Source organism: Aquarana catesbeiana, linkage group LG03, assembly GCF_042186555.1.
Source record: "Aquarana catesbeiana isolate 2022-GZ linkage group LG03, ASM4218655v1, whole genome shotgun sequence".
NCBI lineage: Eukaryota > Metazoa > Chordata > Amphibia > Anura > Ranidae > Aquarana > Aquarana catesbeiana.
This window is the reverse complement of record NC_133326.1, coordinates 404,464,795-404,486,002: the sequence shown is the minus strand read 5'-3', so window position 1 is coordinate 404,486,002 and position 21,208 is coordinate 404,464,795. Positions and strand designations below refer to the sequence as shown.

Below are 21,208 nucleotides of genomic sequence, written 5' to 3'. Positions count from 1 at the left end.
ATGAGCGGACCCATAAATCTCTTACTAACCTGTCTCCACTGACCAGAGATGCCCTACCAACCTGGTACCGTAGAAAAGAAAGATACTCACTTTCCACTGAAGTCCCCTTACTCCTCTATTTGACAAAAAAAAAGGAAAAAAATTACAAGGTTTTATCCAGATGTATCTAGTGCCAACAAATCTCAGGATCATGTTCCCATCAATCACCGACATCTGTTGGAGATGTAACTCTGCGAAGGGTACGTATAGTCACATCTGGTGGGAATGCGATGTGATACGTCCGTTCTGGACCCAAATCTTTCAGACCTATACTGAAATTTATGATAAATCACTCTCTCCCTCTCCTTTCATTGCTCTTCTATCTATACTACCTGGTAAAATTAAGTCACAAAAACACAACCTCTTAAAATTTTTTCTCAGTAGCAGCAGGCAATTAATCTCTAGACACTGGAAATCCACCACTCCCCCATCTCTTCTAGAGTGGGTAAGTGAAATAAACAATACCATGCTTATGGAGGAAATGCAAGCCAGAGCCATAGACAAATACGCAAAATTCTCCTTCATTTGGAGTATCTGGAGGCATTACTCCACTTCAGATAAGCTAAAACGCAGACTCACAGATACGAAGGCACCTAGTCAAGTAACAGAACCTACCAATTCTACACAAACAACCTAGCAATATAGGTCCCGACTTGGGATGAGGCTCGCTGTCCCCCTTCCTCACCCCCTTCTCCCCTCTCCCCCCCTCTCTTACCTACCCTGCCAGCCTTCCTTCCCGCTCTCCCCCCCTCTTTTCTTTCCTCTTCCTGTCATTCTAACACTTTTCTTTATTCTTATACTACCCTTTTGGGCTATTTATAGCCAAGACTTATAACCTACAGTATTCTGCTCTTTAGTATCAATTTTCTCACAACTTCCAACAGACTGGACAAAATACCAAGGTATATATGCTGTTGGCTTTCAAGTTACCTGTCTGTTTATTTTGAGTTCTTTGACATCTGGGCGCAGCATGATCCTGTTGGGGCGTCCAGATCTCGGGAATTTTTGTTAATAAGACTAATAGCAAAAGTTCTGAAAGCTGTTGAGATACTACATTATTTTCATATTGAGGACAGAACGCAAAATATTGTACTGATCTGCCTATGTATGTTTCTTTTCTATTAAACCAGATTGCCCGATGTCGAGCATCTGGTCGTGTTAATGTATTTATCTTCCGTTTGGAAAATTACTTTATATACAATAAAAACTTATTGAACCTAAAATTGTAATCCAGAAAGATATTAAACACTGTATAATCCAATTCTTTATTCAATTAAAAATCATGAAATAATATATAACGCCATTTTTTAATAGAGTAGTACATGGTTAAAACTCCTGACAGGTTGTTTTTTTACATTTGTGTACTACTTGCCATTACTTCCTGTCCTAGAGACACAGCAGGAAGTGAGAGTAAATCCCTCCAAACCAAACTGAACTGTCCATTTGAACAAGTGTCCCCGTTCAAAGATTTACCTTCACTTCTCTTTTTGGTGGCAACTCAAAATTTTGGATTCCCTATAACTTTTATGTTCATAGACTATAGTCACTGAGACAGAGGGGCGAATCTCCTTAGTGGGGACACAGAAAGCAACACAAACCTGACAGGGGTTTTAACCCTCCTACACTCTATCCAAAACAGAACAAATTGGCTTTAGATTTGATTTATTTTAACTTTATTTTTACACAAAGCTAACATGATTTTTTTCTGATATAGGTCTATTGTAATCACCCACACAGCAAAACACAACCTAGATGGAAGCATACTTGGCCAAACAGAGGTCCATTTTTATGCCCTGTACTCAACAATCAACCATTTGCAGCATGCTTACAGGAGAAGAGAGCAGAGTGCTGATGAGTGTCAACGTCATTACTGTCCTGCATCTGTTTTACAATCCAAATACATGCTGGGCCAGGTTAGTGACAAGCTGTATTGCATGAGGTCACCATTCTGGTGTTGCCATCTGGCAAAGGCATGTGTAGCAGCCAAAAGGCTAGCTAGAAATTTGAATTTATTGGCAAGTAAAGCAGTTATATACACTATGTACTGTACATTTCAACCCTAGTTTAGCCATTTGCACACATTTTAGCTTTAAAAAATATGAAGGGACAATTTTAGCAAAGATGCAATAAAACATATATACTAGGTCCAAGAAAGGTACGTTAGTAATAGCACCTAATGTGTGTTTGACTAATATAACTCCCACTACCCTCTGTTCAGTTATAATTGTGGCAGCTGCAGCTTTCTCTGCTACCATCTTGATTTCAGTCTGCTCAATGGACCAAAGATAAATATCAAAATATTTTAAAGCATCACTATACTCCTTTCATCCTGAAAAATCCACTTAAACACCCCCCACAAGGGAAGAATGCTAGAAAAGAAGATAACGCCCCCCTAAAATATATTGCATTTTACCAGTTCTTAGATATGGTGGCTGCATTAGTTTTCTTTTTAAGGCTAAGAACATTTTAATTTTCTGTTGATCTTACCAGACATGCAATGTCCCTGTTACTACCTGTGAGCTTAAGCCCTGACGCACACTTGACGTATTTCTATCTCTCCTAGATATCTTTTCTACCGGTAGGGGCATTTTGACAGAAAAAAATGCTTGACGCTTGTAAATGTGTGTAATGTGTTTAGACATGCTTAGCCGCATTTGAGTGTTAATTTATTTAATTGGCCAGAATAATAAATTGAAATGGTTTGTTTAAGCACTAAACGTGCCTTGCGTTAACACTTGTTTAGGTGCATTTAAACTTGTTTATATGAGTTTACACACGTCAAGCATTTTTTCTGCCAAAACACGACTGCTCCAGGATGCACTGGCAGTGGTTTTTTTCCTCACTCTAAATGCCCCTGCCTCTAAACTCCTCTAAATGTCTATATGTGCATGGACACTTAGGATAACATGCAGGAATGTTTAGAGACAAGAAAAAAAAAAAAACACTAGACGCCCCTAGGAGAAGCTGAAAAAACGTTTATGACAGTGTGCATGAGGTCTTAATGTGATTGCAAAATTTTCGGGATTTTTTTTCTTTAGCCTGATGCAGACTGTCCCACACAAAATTACTGCGTCAGAGTGGCAGCTCTGTTCAGAATCAGGTACAGGTACCTGATTCTGCACTTCCGGGTCTGGGGAGTGCATGCGCACCGCCGGCAATCCGCTCTCGCTGTGATTGGACACAGTGGGAGCCAATCAGTGGGTCCAGCGGATGCGATGTCCTCTGGGACCCGCCGATTGTTTGACACATATGTAAACAAGGCAGATCGTTGTTCTGTGACAAGGGAGAAGAAAGCAGAAACACAGAACGCTACCTTCCCACAGTACAAGCACCCCCCCACACAGTTAGCAAGCACTCCTTAGGAACACATTTAACCCTTTGATTGCCCCTGATGTTAACCCCTTCCCTGCCAGTGTCATTAGTACAGTGACAGTGCATATTTTTTAGCACTGATCACTGTATTAGTGTCACTGGTCTCCAAAAAGTGTCAGGTGTCCGATTTGTCTGCAGCAATATCGCAGTCCCGCTGATCGCTGCCATTACTAGCAAAAAATAAATACAAATTTAAAAAATATTATCCCATAGGTTATAGACGATATAACTTTTGCGCAAAACAATCAATATATGCTTATTAGGATTTTTTTTACCAAACATATGTAGCAGGATACATATTGGCCTAAACTGATTAAGAAAATAGATTTTTTTTACATTTTATATAGTGTATGTTTTTAAAGTGGAAAGTAAAAATGTTTTTTTTTTTTCAAAATTGTCAGTCTTTTTTTTGTTTATAGCTCAAAAAAAGAAGTGATTAAATACCACCAAAAGAAAGCTCTATTTGTGGGGGAAAAAAGAACAAAAATTGTATCTGTTTTATTGTTATATATGTATCGGATTTATTGTATTTTATTTTTAGTTGCATCCAATTTTGGATATTTTTGATAACCTCCAATTAAGTTGTAAAGTTTAAGAAGTTTCTTAGCATAGGAAAAAACATTTAATCAATTTAATTACTGTGGGGAGTAAACAGGACTGGTTTACTAAAGGCAAATAAGCTTTTTACTTTGCAAGGGAAGTTGCACTTTGCAAGGGAATTTTCTGGGGAAAACTCCCTTGAAAGGTGCAACTTCCCGTGCACAGTCAATCTGTCTTTGGATTGGCCACAATATTTTAACTATAGTGATATCCAGTAGCTAGAATAGGTAGCATGTGGAGTCTCATAGATGAGTTAGGGTTAAAGCATAAGGTTAAACTATGGAATGAAAGGAAGCGATCAGAAAGTAAAGCTCCATATAGGAGAATAGTAATGACACTGACATATGCTAGTCTCACAAGAAAGTCAACTTTGATTAGATGCATTGAGTGGGAGGAGATACAGTGATGTCCTCAAGTAATTAGGAAAAGTCCTGCTGGTACATATGCCGAAGGGTCTGACATGGAGTACGACATGAGGGCAACATACAGTGCTGTTAAGCACTTGATTTTTTGAGTGTTTAACAGACAGTTTTACATACGTAGGAGAGGCTGTTTCTAACTTGTTTAAAATACATGTAATGAGAAATATTTAGTGAACATATGGAAGATATCCTTTTTTTGACCAATAACAATTGTGGTCAATATCATTTGGTGAGTATGCACACCTTAGCGAGAGCACTCATAGGTGGCTTGAACAGGACTAGTTTTTAAAAGAGATACATATTCTGAGGAAATTGATTTTTAAAAATATGGTACTATAGTTTATAAACACTGGGAGCATATTTGGAATTTAAAAGCTTTCACTGGCTGTTTTGCACATTTTGATTGTTATTCATTACTGATGATTTTTAAATCATTTACATGAAAAAAGTTAGTGGCCAGGAGAGTGGAATATATACTTTTTATCTAACAAAAAACGTGTCGATAGCATGAAGGATCAGAGTGACAGGGAAATGAGCTTATCAGTGTGCTCCTTCTCCTTTCACTGTCTAGTCACTGGCTTGGCGAGGGACAAGGTCTGTAAGTGTAACTGCAGCAAACAAAAATCAGGTACCCTTGTTAGAGGGACTTCATGGTTGGCTGAATTTAGCGCCAAAAACACAAATTCCTACCCCCACTTTAACTCTGCTAGAACACTGTCCTTCCTGATGCCAAACCCTCTGCCCTGCTCCTTGTCATAGGACTCCACATGACATTCCCAGCCATAGACCTTTGTGTCCCCAAGAAAGGAACGTCAACACATAAAAGTAGTTTTACTGCACTTTACTGGTGGTGTTCAGGTAACCGTATTACAATCACAGCAATTTTCCGAGTCTTGATGATACACAGTCAATCACCTTTACTGGACAGTCCACAATAGTCACAAGTGAAAGCATGCATAGCACCTTCAGTCATCTCCCTTTTAATCTCTCCTCTACCGAGGGTCATAAGTATTCACAAGACTGTGCTCTTTGTACTTACCTCCTTGCTAGGTACATCTCTCTTGAGAACCCTCCAGGGAAGCATCTCACACTGGGATCTCTTGTAGGCCCTAAAAGGCCTTTTGCAATCTGTCCTAGCTCCCACCTCCATTAGGGACAGAATGACTATAGTTGGCCTCCCCTGTAAAGGTGCACTCCACCCAGGATCCTGCCCTGTCCAGGGCCTACGTGTGCTGATTACATCTTCATAAGTGTGGGATGTTTGGCTCCCATTCCCCAAGAGAGAGTGTACCCCTACCTACCCGGCTTATATATGGGCACTGACTCACCCCTGACATCACTGCAGAAGGGTTCTACCTAAAATGGCCTAGGACATGAAGACATTGGGGGTTATTTACTAAAGGCAAATGCACTGTGCACTTCCAGGTGCACTTCACTCTGTTAACCAGACCGTTATGATAAATGAGGATTTTACATAGATGTAAATGGGGGGCCACCACACAGTTTAAAAAGGCATGGGGTTCCCCCTAAATCATACCAGAACAAAACAAACAAAAAAAATGTCCTGCAGTCCCCTCCGAAGAGGGAAAGTGGGGAAAAGCATGCACCTAGATCACATGCCCCTGGCAAAGCACCTTGTACCCATGTACAAGAAAATGTTCTTTCCTTGTAAAGCAGGGGTGCCCAACCTTGAAGAGTGAGGGCCACTTAAGCGACTTAATAGTCACGGGCCACAATGAATGGAGTGGGCAGACCATATTTCTGTCTCCACTCTGCAGAAAAGCAGACATGGACACAGCCCGATCTACTCTATAGGCCCTCTGATCTGCCCAGATGGAATCCCTTCTGTTTTTTTAATTTATTTTAGCAGATTGGAGGTAGGAGGGTGTAAACAGACAAAAGTCTGTTTACATCTGCCCTTCCATAGAGGTGAATGTGCGCCTGAAAAACGGACAGCCGGACCCGATCGGACTGACCATGTGAAAGGGGCCCCAAGGCTGCTTTTCACACTGATGCACTGTGGTTTACAGCGCAGTGCATCTGTGGCTTTCCTGTGGGTTATCTGCACTTTGCCAAAGACTTCTATTATATCCTGCAGGTGTGGTGCACTTTTTGAAAGCGCCCCAAACCTGCAGGTAATAACAGAAGTAACCTGCATGTGCACTGTGGATCACCAGCGGATCAGTTTGAAAGCAGCTCAGTAACCACTGCAGAAGAGAGTTGCCCATATATACACTGTGATTTTAGAATAAAAACTGACCTTTAATAATAATCTTCCATCCAGGAATCTCCCTTGCTACAGGTATTGCTGGCTGTTGCTGTCCCAGGCAGAGTACACTTGGGATCACTCCATCTGTGACAGGAGCCAGTGCTATACAGGAAGCATTGGCTTCCTCTAGCACCGGCTCTGCTCCCTCCGCAGCTGTTCTTCCTCTAGCACCGGCTCCATTCAGAACACTAATGCTCTGGGATGGTGGGTTAGGAACCAGCAATCTGGGCTTGCTGACCCACTATCCCAGAGCAGGAGGTTGCGGGCCACATCAGAGGGCACCCCTGTTGTAAAGTGTAAACAAACACACAGACACCTTTAACAAGCCCTTTGATAAAAAACAAAAACAAAAATTGGCCCACAATGTACATCCATCACCAATCACTGATGCTGTTGCCAGTCATGATGCCCAATGCCCTCCTAATTGCTGAAAGAAAGACACCCATCTGGTCCTAGCAATTCACTCCCACTGAATGACAGGTCTAGTGGGTGACCACTGATATAAACAAAGGGGTGGGGTCTGCCAGGTGATATCATTAATCATATATGGTCAATAGTGTCATGGGGATCCCTCAATCGAACCTTAAGCTCATCCCTGCTGTTCTCATATAATTGCACATAGAGCAATTAACTGAGATTAGGGACAGATCTTTTTCCTGTCCTGTAAGCTCACCGCTACAGTGTGAAAGCACTCGGGCTTTCACACTGGGGCTGCAGAAGAGGCACTTTACAGGTGCTATTTTTAGTACAAAAATGCCTGTAAAGCGCCTCAGTATGAATGGGGTCTAACTGTAGGTAATCCCTCCATCTGCGATAACATGTGAACAACGCTTTGTACAGGCTTCCTGCCCACAACTGGTTGGAAACACCTGGCTGTACCCACTGTGAATTATGTTGATCTGCCCCTAGGCTGTCATCTACTTGAAAAAGGCAGGCAGATATAAACAATTAAAAAAAGTTAACATTTATATTAGACGAATGCTGATTTAAACTTGTATTTAATGACAGCTAAATACTAAGATACATTACTGCATTCAGCCATACACATGGAATAATAAATCTTTTAACTTAGGCAGTTTGATTTGAAATATAAAACAAACTTCTAGATCACAATTTAAAACTGTACATAGAAAGAAATAGTAAGAGAAGATAGACACAGATGTATATACATAGTCAATCACTGCAGAAGGAAGAATTGTTGATAATCTCACCAGATGGCGTTGTTGCAACGTCGTCTCTGTCTGTTCTTATCCCATTGTTGAATGTATGTGCATCCACTGGCTGGAGCTGCCAGTTCAGTCCAAGCAGATGCATTGCTGCAGGAAAGACAAAGTGATGAGAGGCAAATATAAAATGCATATTTTAATATGTCAAAAGAAGTAAACACTACACTGTCCTTACGCATTCATGAAAACTGCCTTCTTTTCATTTAATTACAGCGATATCACTAGTTTAATATTCTCTTCTCTACAGGAATTCACAGCTTTAAGCAGAATCAAAAATACTGTTTATCAGAATATCCAGAGAACAGATATTATTATACTGTGTATAGTTCAATTTTAAACACTGTTCACTCCAAAATCTGTGAACAGAATCTATGATACACTGCTGGTGGTGCTATATTCCTTTTGTGGAAATAGTAAATTGATAAACAGTTAGGCAGAAATGTGCAGATATCATAGAGCAGCTTGTCTGTAGAAATATGCAAACAACTGAGCTTTGCCACCACTGGCACAAATAGGAAAACAACTTTGGATGTTACAGAAAAAAAATATTTTCTTGTAGGATACTCTCTGTGCTATTATTATTTCTTTTTGTAATTTCCTAAAGTGTTGTTCATGGTGTTGAAATTGCACATGACTAGTTAGTGACCTAATATAGTTAGTGACCTAATGCATTAGCGGACTATTTCTCCTGACATGCACAGAAATGTAATTAGAAGGATATAGGTGGTGCTTAGGGGGTCTGAGCAGTTACATAGGTGTCTATGTGCCTATGTCATCACCCACTGCTCTTCCAACATTGAGTCTATGCAGCTTGGAAGGCAGTGTAGCATAAAAATCCAATGAATATACACTCTGAGAGGATTCCTAGGCAAACAGTGGGCATTAGCTATCTTGGTCTGGTATGGTTGTGCTGTTCAGCCGCACTGATCAGTCTAATAGCATCTCCTGAGGGGCCCTTGTATTATTGACACTCATCAATTTATCAGGGACATATCTGCATTAATCCATATATATGTTCCTATAGCTATTGCATAAATACATGTTTTATTTAGATATAAGGAAGTCTGTTGCCAAGAAAAACATGTTTTTACCTAGACTCTCAGTGTTTCGATATAATATTACATTTATTTTGGGTACAGCCATTTTGAAAACGTGGCTGAGTGACCTACATAATGAAATCGGTTTCTACATTGTTTTAGTCTGCTCTGAATCTTGCTTGTGACATAACCTTTTGGTTCATCATTGTAGGCTGTGCTTAAACATTTGTATAGAGGACTTCCAAACCATTATACTGGCAAAAAAAGAATGTTAATAATTAACTTTCCTGCTTCCTGTTCAACCAGAATTTAGCTTCATTAACTATAAATCCTCAAGAAAATCAACACTTTCAGAAATGTCAATTCCCCTCGTCCTTTGTGGCTACTTCCACCAACCTCAACGATATTACAGGACATAGTAATGATGTGTAGGTTGGTAGAAAGAGCCACAAAGCACGGATGGGGGGGGGGCAAGGACCTTTCATACTACTGTAAGTTTCAATTTTGCAGCAGATTTCAGTGGAGGATGGAGATCAGAGCAACATTCTGGGGGCACGGACAGCAGGGATGGTGCGTTTTAACATTCTCCTTTGTAGGTACACCTGCTTGTTGTTGGTTGTTATTCGATAAACAAAATATTGTCTAAAACCAAGGAGAGAGGAAAAGGAGAACAAGTACAGAAATCAGTTCATAAAAATACAGTAACAGTTATACACTCCATACATAGTTCAATACAGTATATACAAATCATATAGGAATAGGATACCAATCATTCCACCATAAGATCACTTTGTTGTCGAGAAGGAACTATGTAGCTGGTAGAAATGGGTGTCTAGAACTCGCTCAACATGTTACACACCATAGCGCTTCTTCAGGAGCATGAAACAGATTTACTGAAATATATAAAACATCCAATAAATATATCTCAAAAATGGTTAACTAGCTAGAATATTGTTACCTCACATGTATCAAAATAAATGCATACTGCGAATTCGGAGATACTGAGATGGAAACCCAATATACAGTATTAATCAGGCAGGGCCTAGGCAATATTTGTGGGGGTGTGTGTACAAAGAGACGCTGTTCAGCGTCCCTCTATCCAGCTCTACATTTCAGTCGCTCTCTACCCGAGCGGCTGTTTGCTTGCTGTTTTCAGACACTTATCTATACTATGGATCTACAGTAGGTACATGTCTGCAACTGATTGGTACACTCTAGATAATCTCTATTATATGCCTTACCCTCTTCCCTTCTAGCTTATCCTATTAATAAGATCCACAGTAGGTATATGTCTACAACTGATTGGTACACTCTATGTAATCATTACTATATGCCTTACCCTTTCCCCCTCTGGCTTTTTCTGTTAAGAAGATTTATCATTATTTTTTACCTATTGGAATCAATTGGCACTTTTGCTTCTTATAGAATAACCCCCTATGTGCTCTTTTGTTTGTACCACATTAGGTCTGGCATCACAGATAACTATTTGGGATGTTGAATCATCATCTGAAACCACATACAAGTGACTGTGATTGTTTCCTTTATACATAAATACTGGCCTAATTTGGTAATTGGTATAGGTTTTCCCTTTTTCGGTATAACCGTCTCACCGGTAATATGCTTTGCTGGATGACCCTAGCAGCATATTTTCCAATTTAAGGACACACAGATTTTTACTGCCCTTTTCCTGCCCTTTCTATCTGTTTTTGTCCATCTTACTACTATGATCATGGTAAGTGCTAGTGTTATTTAATCTTTTCGATATATACATTTATTTAGATTTATTATCTATCATAGAACATTAATTATTAATAGTGCTTTAACCATTCGCCTTTATGCTGAGTGACCGATGCATTTTTTAACTTTTCACACAATTAAACAATAAATTTACGAGTTTGCTTATTATTAATTTATTAATTTGTACCATAATGTCATACCCTGGCTTGTACAATCCCTGAGGTTATATGCCTCTGTCCCATTGTCACTCTTCATTTTTGCATTCTTCTTTCCTCCCTTCCCTTTCTTGTTATTTTTCTTCCCCTCCCCTTTTTTCTGTTTTCTTTTTCTTTTCCTCCCCCCCCCCCCCCACTTTTTTTTTTCTCTATTTCCTTCCCACTTTTTTCACTATGAACAAATACTATTCTGTCTGCAGACACGTTGATCTACTTTTTGGCCGAATAACATTGGATATCGTGTACCTTATATCTATATTGTTACATACGTCCCTACAATGAGTGAATACTGCCTAGGCCCTGCCTGATTAGTACTGTATACTGGGTTTCCATCTCAGTATCTCCGAATTCGCAATATGCATTTATTTTGATACATGTGAGGTAACAATATTCTAGCTAGTTAACCATTTTTAAGATATATTTATTGGATGTTTTATATATTTCAGTAAATCTGTTTCATGCTCCTGAAGAAGCGCTATGGCGTGTAACTACATAGTTCCTTCTTGACAACAAAGTGATCTTATGGTGGAATGATTGGTATCCTATTCTTATATGATTTGTATATACTGTATTGAACTATGTATGGAGTGTATAACTGTTACTGTATTTTTATGAACTGATTTCTGCACTTGTTCTCCTTTTCTCTCTCCTTGGTTTTAAACAATATTTTGTATATCGAATAAATTTGAGTTTTTTAACTATACAGTTGTAGTTACCGTGCCTATAAAGTCCAAGCCCTTTGAAACTTTTATATCCAAGAATTATTTTGGGACGTGGCACCTAATATTCCATATGTATCCACAGTACCACTATGTGTTGATACTTAACTGATTTAAATACTAAACAGAGTTCTAGGAGAGAAAACTGCTTTAAACCAATTATATATCAGATCTCTTGACCAAAATGTATTTTTCCTTCCTGAACCTAGTTTTACTCTACTTCCATTACTGGATAACTGTTTACAACATTCATATCTTTCACAGTATGACATCACCACTGCTAGAGAACTTACTCCCTAATGTCAGTAACACTAATGGACATTCTAACAGTAATCATGCATATGAATCGTGATCTCTTTTGTATCGATATACAGTACTGGCAAGCAGAGATTAGAATAAAAAAATAATTCAGAGTGGAATTTAAAGCAGAAGTAAACCCATTGATTTGGTTAAAAAAACTGTTACATCTCCGGCACATGCTGGGAATGTAACTGTCACATTGGTTGTGCTCTCAACCAAACTTTAAAACCATCCAATGGCTGGTGTCATAACTGATGACATGTGCAGTATCATGACAGTTGAAGATTAACCACTTCCCGACCGGCGCACTCTGATGTACCTCGGCAGAATGGCACGGCTGGGCAAATGGGCATACCTGTAAGTCCCATTGAATTACCCCCCGTGGAACTGCGCGCCGATGCCGGCGCACGCGTGCGCCGGCCAGGAGCTCCGTGAGACGTGTCGTGGGTCCCGCGGACTCGATCGCCGCGGGGATACCCGTGATCGCCTCACAGAGAGGACGAACAGGGAGATGCTGATGTAAACAAGCATCTCCCCGTTCTGCCTAGTGACAGTCTCACTGATCTCTGCTCCCTGTCATTGGGAGCAGATATCAGTGACGTGTCACAGCTAGCCCATCCCCCTGCAGTTAGAAAACACTCCCTAGTACTGACTTAACCCCTCCCCACCCCCTAGTGGTTAACCCCTTCACTGCCAGTGTCATTTACACAGGAATCAGTGCATTTTTATAGCACTGATTGCTGTATAAATGACAATGGTCCCAAATATGTGTCAAAAATGTCCGATGTGTCCGCCATAATGTCGCAGTCACAATAAAAATCGTTGATCACCGCCATTACTAGTAAAAAAAAAATTATTAATAAAAATGCCATAAAACTATCCCCTATTTTGTAAACGCTATAACTTTTGCGCAAGCCAATCAATAAACGCTTATTGCAATTTTCTTTTACCAAAAATATGTAGAAGAATACGTATCGGCCTAAACTGAGGGAAAAAAAAATGTTTTTTTATTTTAGGGCATTGTTATAGCAAAAAATAATGCGTTTTTTTCAAAATTGTCACTATGTTTTTGTTTATAGCACAAAAAATAAAAACTGCAGAGGTGATCAAATACCAAAATAAAGCTCTATTTGTGGGAAAAAAAGGACGTCAATTTTGTTTGGGAGCCACGTCGCACGACTGCGCAATTTTCAGTTAAAGCGACGCAGTGCCGAATCGCAAAAAGTGCTCTGGTCAGGAAGGGGGTAAATTCTTCTGGGGCTGAAGTGGTTAAACAGAGTCCAATATGGCAGCTTGGCTGAAAATGATAGGAGGGTTTACTTCCAGTTTAAAATTGTACCTATAAAACACTATATAATCCAGTTGTATATTGCATTAAAAGAATATTAAAAAGTATCTAAAGACAGAACATTTTTTAATAGAACAGGAAATGGTTAAAACTCTTGTCACAGAACAGAAAATCTTGTATCATCCTAGATTACAGTGAATTTTAGTGTGGTAGGCTATATATTATTGTGTACCCCCAGTGTTCACAGTACTTCGCTCCAACTATCATTTTCAGAATTACCTTTTGCTTTTTATCAGCAACAACTTCTGTTGCTGTGTAGCTGCTCCCCCCCAACCCTTTGAAAAATATGGGGTTTGGGTTTAGTGTTTTTAGGTTTTATTTTATTTTTATTTTTGCTGGAGGGGAAGGGGATACAATTTGTGTAAATACAGTATATCTTTGCTAGGGTCTTTTTTATTTTTGGGGTCAGTAGATTGACACAGGCAAAGCTACCCTTTGTTTGCAGCACATCACTCTATACTTGTGAGTCACAATTCATTGCTCCAATAAAAACATTATGTGCACCAAAGTACCATATCCACAATAACCTCATTCTGATAGCTGATAATAAAGTTAGGCAATTCATAAAGTTTTGGTGGCCTAAAGGGAGAGGCAGAAGTTCTGCATGTGCAGCTATTGGGAGCAAACAAATTCTGCATCCATAGGACAAAACAATGATTGGGTCACAGCTTTGAGAGCCAGCACATACCTGCATTTTATTTGTGTTAGTGGAAATGCTATACAGCCGAAACATGCAGTATAGATTATGGAGGAGCTTCTGAAGCTTTTCTCATCTTCATCCTCCCAAGCACAAAGCAGTGCATTTTCCCCAGTAGCTGCCAATGCAACCTCCTCTTCTTCTTCCTAAAGGTAATCCTGTCATAGCCCCATAAACTGGCATGGAGCAGTCAGCAGAATAATTTCAGCAATAGCTTTTGTAATTTGCAGCAGGAGGATGCACAATAATTAATTGTATCTGATATTGCGGAAGAGAATGTCTGGAGCATAAAGGGAGGGTACATCAAGCAGGGAGCAGCAGTTGGTTGTGATGTTCTTGCAGATGAAGATTACTGACAAGTGGATTTGAGTGCAATGAGGGGCATGGGGAGGATGAGGTGGCAGACCATACTTGGAAGCCAGAAGGAGAAAAGTGAGGGAGAGGCAGAATAACATGGAGGCAGGATTTCATCCAGGGGCAGAAGCAGCCCGCAGAAGCCTAGAGGGAGCAGCTATCCTGTAACACTGGATGGCGTTAACCCACACCACTACTATCCAAAGGACCATTCCACATAGCTGAGAAGTTTGGACCTTTTTTACATATCTACTGCTGACAGCACACTTGTGATTTGTGGCCTCTGTCTGAAGTGTATCAGCTGTGGTAACCACGTGCATGAAGAGATAAATGATTCTGCACCACAAAGCTCAGTGGAACAGGTACTTTTAAGGATACAATTAGGCTGCAAAATGCCCAAACTCCTCCACCTCCTCCTTCTCAGCCCCCACTTTTACATTAGCATTAAGAATGAAGATGAGGCACACTGCTAGAGCTGGTTGCGCAGCCTGGGTCCTGCGCATTGGTGAAAGAAAGCCTCCCAAAGTGACCCAGAGCCTGGCTGTATTTCAACTTTAAAGGGGTTTTCAGTTTAAAATTTCTGACGGAGCAGGATTTCCCAATCCCTGTCAAGAATCATGGCATGCCTAACTGAAAAAGCAGGTAGTAAACACACTTATTAAATAAATCATGTGAATATGGTATTTCAAAACATCTGCTTGATGAATTTGCTTTTAAAAGGGTGACGAATTGTTGTTTTCATTTCAAATTAAAACAAACTGAGAGAAAAAAGCTTCTGGATTGCTACTGTATATCTTACTAATGGAAAATAGTTAGCAAGGATGGATTCAGTGGACTGAGAATTTATTTCCAAAAATCTAAGCAGATGTTTACAAATGCACTAATCTATAGACAAGGTCCCATGGTGTCAACAGACACTCTAAGCATCACCTGATTCTGCTACAATTGTCACGATCAGGTAACTTATCTGTTCATATTTGTCACACATATGCAACATTCAATTTTTCCTGGATAAAACAGTTTTTCTGCTAAAAAAAATACAGTGTGATATGACAGGGATTGAAGAACCATAAGCACTAGAAACTGCAATTACACCTTTTTCATAAATCTATGGTACACAATGACATTGGAAATGTATGCTACTCCTCATAGTTCAACAGCCTGCTATCATGACAGAGAAGGCATGGAATAATTGTCTTGTTAGAGAGCAGTTTCAATGCAATGTTGGTGTAAGTTTTCAGCCCCACAGCATAACACCTTATTTCCACTCTCAAGCTCTGCGACAAATATAGGTCAAGGCAGACATGTGTCGACACTCAGGAAGGACAAGCGAGCTAGTATAACATTTCAAATATCAGAATATGAAAACTATTGGTGAGCCCTTTGTGGGAATTGTAGCTGCTAATTTATTAATTAGTAGGTACATTTAGCAGAGGAACTATTATTTCAATTTAAATCACAAGGGTTATTAAAATAAATGTTATAGCTTTATAGCACATCTCATCTGGGGCTCATGATGCCTACGAATATTTTAAATCTATACTTGTTAGAGGTAGAGCAGTAATATATTGAAAAGCAAACATTTTTTATAATGCAGCTTACTAATTTTTAGATGTGGAGGCTGCATTTGTTTTTTTGTTTTTTTAGGGTATCTTTATTCACCTGCCAGTAAGTTTGTTTGATTTTTTTAAAAGAATAAGCTCTCTTCTAGATCCAGGGGAGCTTACAATGATCAGGTTTATTTATTTATGTAAAACCTTTATGCCAAAATGCTTGGCTTCAATTTGTTATCACAAACACAAATCTGGCATTGAGGATCAACCTGCTATACTGGATCATGCGTTTTTTAGCAATGAGCGGTTTGTTACAATATGTATGTGACTTTTTAATAATGGCACAGTTTTTACATACTTCACTATGTTCTGCACCCTTTTATCTCTTTGATGGTAACACTGGTGGTTCAATCTGAGATGGAGTTTGTACCCTTGGAGGCCATTAGAAGGTCATTGGATTTTGGCGCTTCTGACCATTTATAATTTAATGGTCCATATTATTTGGTTAGAGGCCTTTTTTAATTGTGGTGCATGGTGGCAGAGGCACTTATTTACACCTTGGGAATAAGGTGTGGATTTACTTTGAATCAACATCTGAACAGTTTTTCCCCTTTAAATCATTGGCCTTAATTCACTTGGTGGCATTTTATGTACTTGATTTATGATTTGTTTGTTGCACTTTAATATATGTGAATATACTGTATATGGGACATATTTTGAGGTCATTTCATTTTACCACATATGAATTATATTTATATTATATATATGTGTGTTGATTGTTCTAATTGTATTTTATTTCTGCTTAATTTGTTTCTATAGCACTCTAGGTGAATTTACCATTATTTCAATGTTTTTTTAGTATTACACATTTGATATCACAGATTGCACATTGGCAGCTTTATTGTTTGTATTTGTATTTCACCCAATGAAGATTATATATTTCATTTGCAGTTTGTTAGTGTATTTAAATCTGCTAGCACATTTAACACTCCACACACTGATGATGCTGCTGTCTATTGTGCCCCCTGTCCAGAGTGGGGGCACTCTAATACAGGAGATATGTTACTGGCCAGATCAGCAGTTAAAAACAGAGGGGGGGGGCTAAAAAAGAAAATTAATGCAGCCACCACATCTAATTGGTAAGCTGCAATATATTACATTTTTGCTTTAGGAATTAACACCACCCGTATTTTTCTTAGACTCTCTGGGAACTCATGAGTTTTATGATGCATTAAAATGTGATCTAAATAAAACTCAACCCAATGTGCTGGGATGTGTCGCTTCCAACTAAATTAGCATTGCACTAATTTTTTTACAGCCCTTTGCAGTGAAAAGATATATTGACTTACAGTGGTAAGAGTACCAAACAGCAAATTAGTGTTCAATAGACTGTGGCATTGGATAAGTTGGAAACCAGTTTCATCTAATCAGCAGGCTTTTCACAAGCTGTGAACATACAACCTTTCCCATACACTGTATTTTAATGCCTTCTTTTGGCACTGGTAATTTGCAAATATAGGTTTCAGGTCATTATTCAGTTTGCCATCACTGAGCCTTGCCATTCAGTGACTGATTTTGTGTATAGCAAGCTTTTATTATTTACACTTTCTCACTCTAAAGACATGTATAAACATGAAATAACACATGATCATTATATTGCAATTGATAGATGCTACTTCATGGGATTGGAGACAACGACAGGTCAGAAAAATTTGGTCAGTTGCTATTTTTCCCTTCATAATCCAGCACTAGGAGGTGTCTGTGTACACACCTCCCCTTTAATCTGCAAAGAATAAACACAAATCATTAACCAATCCAATCATTTGTGCTTAGGAACCTGCAACAGATTGGGTACCTATGAATACTTTTTGTTCTGCCTAACTGTACAGTAAGACCTCGGTTTGTGAGCATAATTCGTTCCAGAAGCATGCTTGTAATCCAAAGCACTCTTATATCATAGCAAACTTTCCCATAAGAAGTAATGGAAACTCAGATAATTCGTTCCATAACCATTTATTTATATAAAAATGAGCAAAATATGAGCAAAAGCTCATATTACTACTGTACAGTATTGTAGTAGGAATACTACTGTACTGTACCTCTGTGTTAAAAAAAAAAAAAAAAAAAAGAAGAATCATAGTTTTAACGTAAAAAAAAAAAAAGAATTACACTCTGGAGCTCATCCATGTAAAGCTGCTGTGTATATTACAGTAAAGCTGCTGGTGTACAGTATACAGTGCTGTATGTGGACAGAGGTTCAGGGGAAATGGTGGCTCCCAGCACTTTCTGGAGAACTCGGAGACACTCTGGAACTTTTATCATCACTTCTGAGTGCCCCGAACACACGTTATGTCCACCCCACCCAGCTGGTAGTGTCTCTGGGTGTCTCCAACAGCTTTACTGTACATATATACACAGCGGCATTACATGGGTGAACACCAGACTCCTTAACATTGTGAGTGTAATTCCTTTGTTCTTACAGTAAAACTACTGCTCGTATATCAAGACAAAAAAATAAATTGTTGCTCATCTTTCAAAACGCTTGTTACTCGTAAACCAAGGTATTACTGTATTGATTTTTCAAAAAATTAGCAGAATTCTAAGCATGCAGATCAAATGGACAGATTATTGGGTGGGGCTAGGGAGGACCCAGCTGTCATGGTACACATTGGCACCAATGACAAAGTAAGAGGAAGGTGGAGAGTCCTAAAAAATGATTTTTTGAAGAGAAGGATCTCCAAGGTGGGTATTCACAGAAATACTACCTGTGCCTTGAGCCCCACCAGAGAGGCAGAAGGAGCTTAGAGAACTGAACAAGTTGTGGGGAACTGGTGTAGAAAAGAGGGGTTCGGGTTCCTGGAGAACTGGGCTGACTTCGCAATCGGGTACCGGCTCTTTAGTAAGAACGGGCTGCACCTTAATGGTGCAATGGTGCAGCTCTATAGGGAAGAAAGATTGCCACAAAGTTGGAGGGGCTTTTAAACTAGGTGTTGGGGAGGAGGGTTCAAAGGAAGTGGCAGTGAGCAAAGGACAGGGGATAATAGTGGAGCCAGCAGTGACAAAATAGCCATAACGTCTAATTCCGGGGTGAATGAGTGGTCAAGTCGAAAAGAAAGCATGAGAAAACTTAATGAGAAATTAATATGCACTCATACAACACAGAGGAGTATACATAAATGCCAGGAGATCAGCTAACAAAATGGAGGAACTGGAACTGCTATTACACAAGGAGGACTTAGACTTTGTGGGAATAACAGAAACGTGGGTTTAACAGCTCACACAACTGGCTGGCAAATATTCAGGGGTATTCCTTGTATCAAAAGGACAGGAAAGGTAGAAGAAGCAGAGGGGTGTGTCTATATATCAAAAATGATGTAGGGGGTTGAGAGTAGTGACATTGTGAATGTGACAGGGGGGTGGAATTTGTGTGGGTAGAACTCCAAAGAGAAGAAGTAAGAGAGAAATTAATAGTGGGAGTATGTCACAGGCCCCCTCAACCTGAAGGAAAAGGAGGAACTGGACCTCCTATCACAATTAGAAATGACAGCAAGGCAGGGAAATGTCATCATAATGGGGGACTTTAATTATCCCAATATCGACTGGGCAGAGGGGACAGCTCACTCATTGAAGGCACATCATTTCATGAATGTCTTACAGGACAACTTCATGTCTCTGTGGATTCTCCACCTAGAAAGAATGCATTGCTAGAGTTATTGATTACAAACAATCCAAGTCTGATCTCAGATGTGGCAATACGGGACAACTTGGGATCTAGCGATCGCAGGATAATTACATTTAGGTTAAATCATAAAAAAAGGAGGCATGAGGGTAACACAAGAACTCTAAATTTCAAAAGAGCAAACTTTGCTGAACTGTGCTCAATACTATAAGACATCAATTGGGATCTAATTCTAGAAACATTGAACAAGGAGGAAAAATGGGAATGCTTTAGGAACATACAAAGATACCACACACTGTATTGGAATGGGCAATAAATATAGAAGAGTGAAAGTTAAACCTGGGTGGTTAACCAGTAATGCAAAAATTCTTATTAGAGAGAAAAAAATGGCCTCTAAAAAATATAAAGAGGAGGAGGCATTGACAGCATTTCAACACTACAGGGAATACAAGAAGTGTAAACAAATTCAGGGCAGCTAAAAAAAGACTATGAGAGACCCATAAAACAGAAGAGTAAAAAAAAAAAATTTCAAGGAATTCTTTAGATATATTAACAGTAAAAAAGCTAAATCAGAGCACATTGCCTACATAAAAGACAATGAAAGGAGAATGGTTACAATGGTAACAGATAACACAGAAAAGGCAACTGTACTAAATGTTTTCTTCTCCTCAGCTTTTACACAGAAAAAAGGAGGGGTATACTGACCACGACAGTATTGTTAGTAGCACATAACAGGACATATCCTCATGGCTAACAGAGGCTGGAATCAGGGAAAGATTAGATAAGCTTAACACAAATAAATCACCAGGACCAGATGGTTTACACCTGAGAGTCCTCAAAGAACTCAGTCGCACTATAGCTAAACCATTGTTCCTATTCTTTGTGAACAGCATACTGACAGGAAGTGTACCAGCTGATTGGAGAAAAGCCAATGTGGTACCAATATTCAAAAAAGGGCAGAAACATATCCATGGAAACTACAGGCCAGTCAGCCTAACATCAATAGTAGGTAAATTAAAAGGGACTATATCCAAGAATCTGCTGATGAAAACAGTATCATTAGTAGTAATCAGCATGGGTGTCAGGGAACCAATGGTAGGAGAAGGGCTCTAGGACCCAGCATCTCTACCAGCACGTCACATGGGTCTTTATAAAGAATTGAGTTAGTGTTCAAAGCTGCTGATTGATCTTCAGCTTGTACCGTGTTCCTGAAAGTTCTTTGCTATCAACCCAGCTTGTCCTTGACTACTCTCCTGCCTGTCTCCTCACCTGACCTCAGCTTGTCCACAGATATTCTCTACTGTCTCCTGTGTCTGACTTCGGCACCCCCCTGATCCTGCCTGCTCTGCTATCCTCCTGGCTCTGAACCCTGGCTTGAACTGACTTCCTATTATCTCAGTGCTACTACAGACCTGCCACGTCTCACAGGTGCCACCTGTCTGCAGCAACTACTTAGCACATCAGATACCCTTCTGAGTTCCTCTGCAAACAACATCACTGGTGACCTGTGCTATTTTGAGCCTAACTCCTCCTGTTCTCACTTTCAAGGAAGTCTGGAACTTATCCGCAAGGGAAGCCCTCTCTCCATTGGCCTCCAGCACCAGGTACGTTGAAATGGGTTTACGAAGGGTCATTCTTGTC

General features: G+C 39.5%; 1 protein-coding gene across 6 annotated transcripts in view; it reads right to left on the bottom strand.

Moving 5' to 3' along the window:
- The window catches only part of TENM2 (teneurin transmembrane protein 2), a 2,056,834-nt gene that overhangs the window by 710,140 nt on the left and 1,325,486 nt on the right, over positions 1–21,208 (bottom strand). For all 6 annotated transcript variants that reach the window (XM_073620699.1, XM_073620701.1, XM_073620700.1 and 3 more), the window contains one exon: positions 7,914–8,018. In XM_073620699.1, the coding sequence (XP_073476800.1) occupies positions 7,914–8,018 (105 nt within the window). The remainder of the gene's footprint in view (positions 1–7,913; positions 8,019–21,208) is intronic.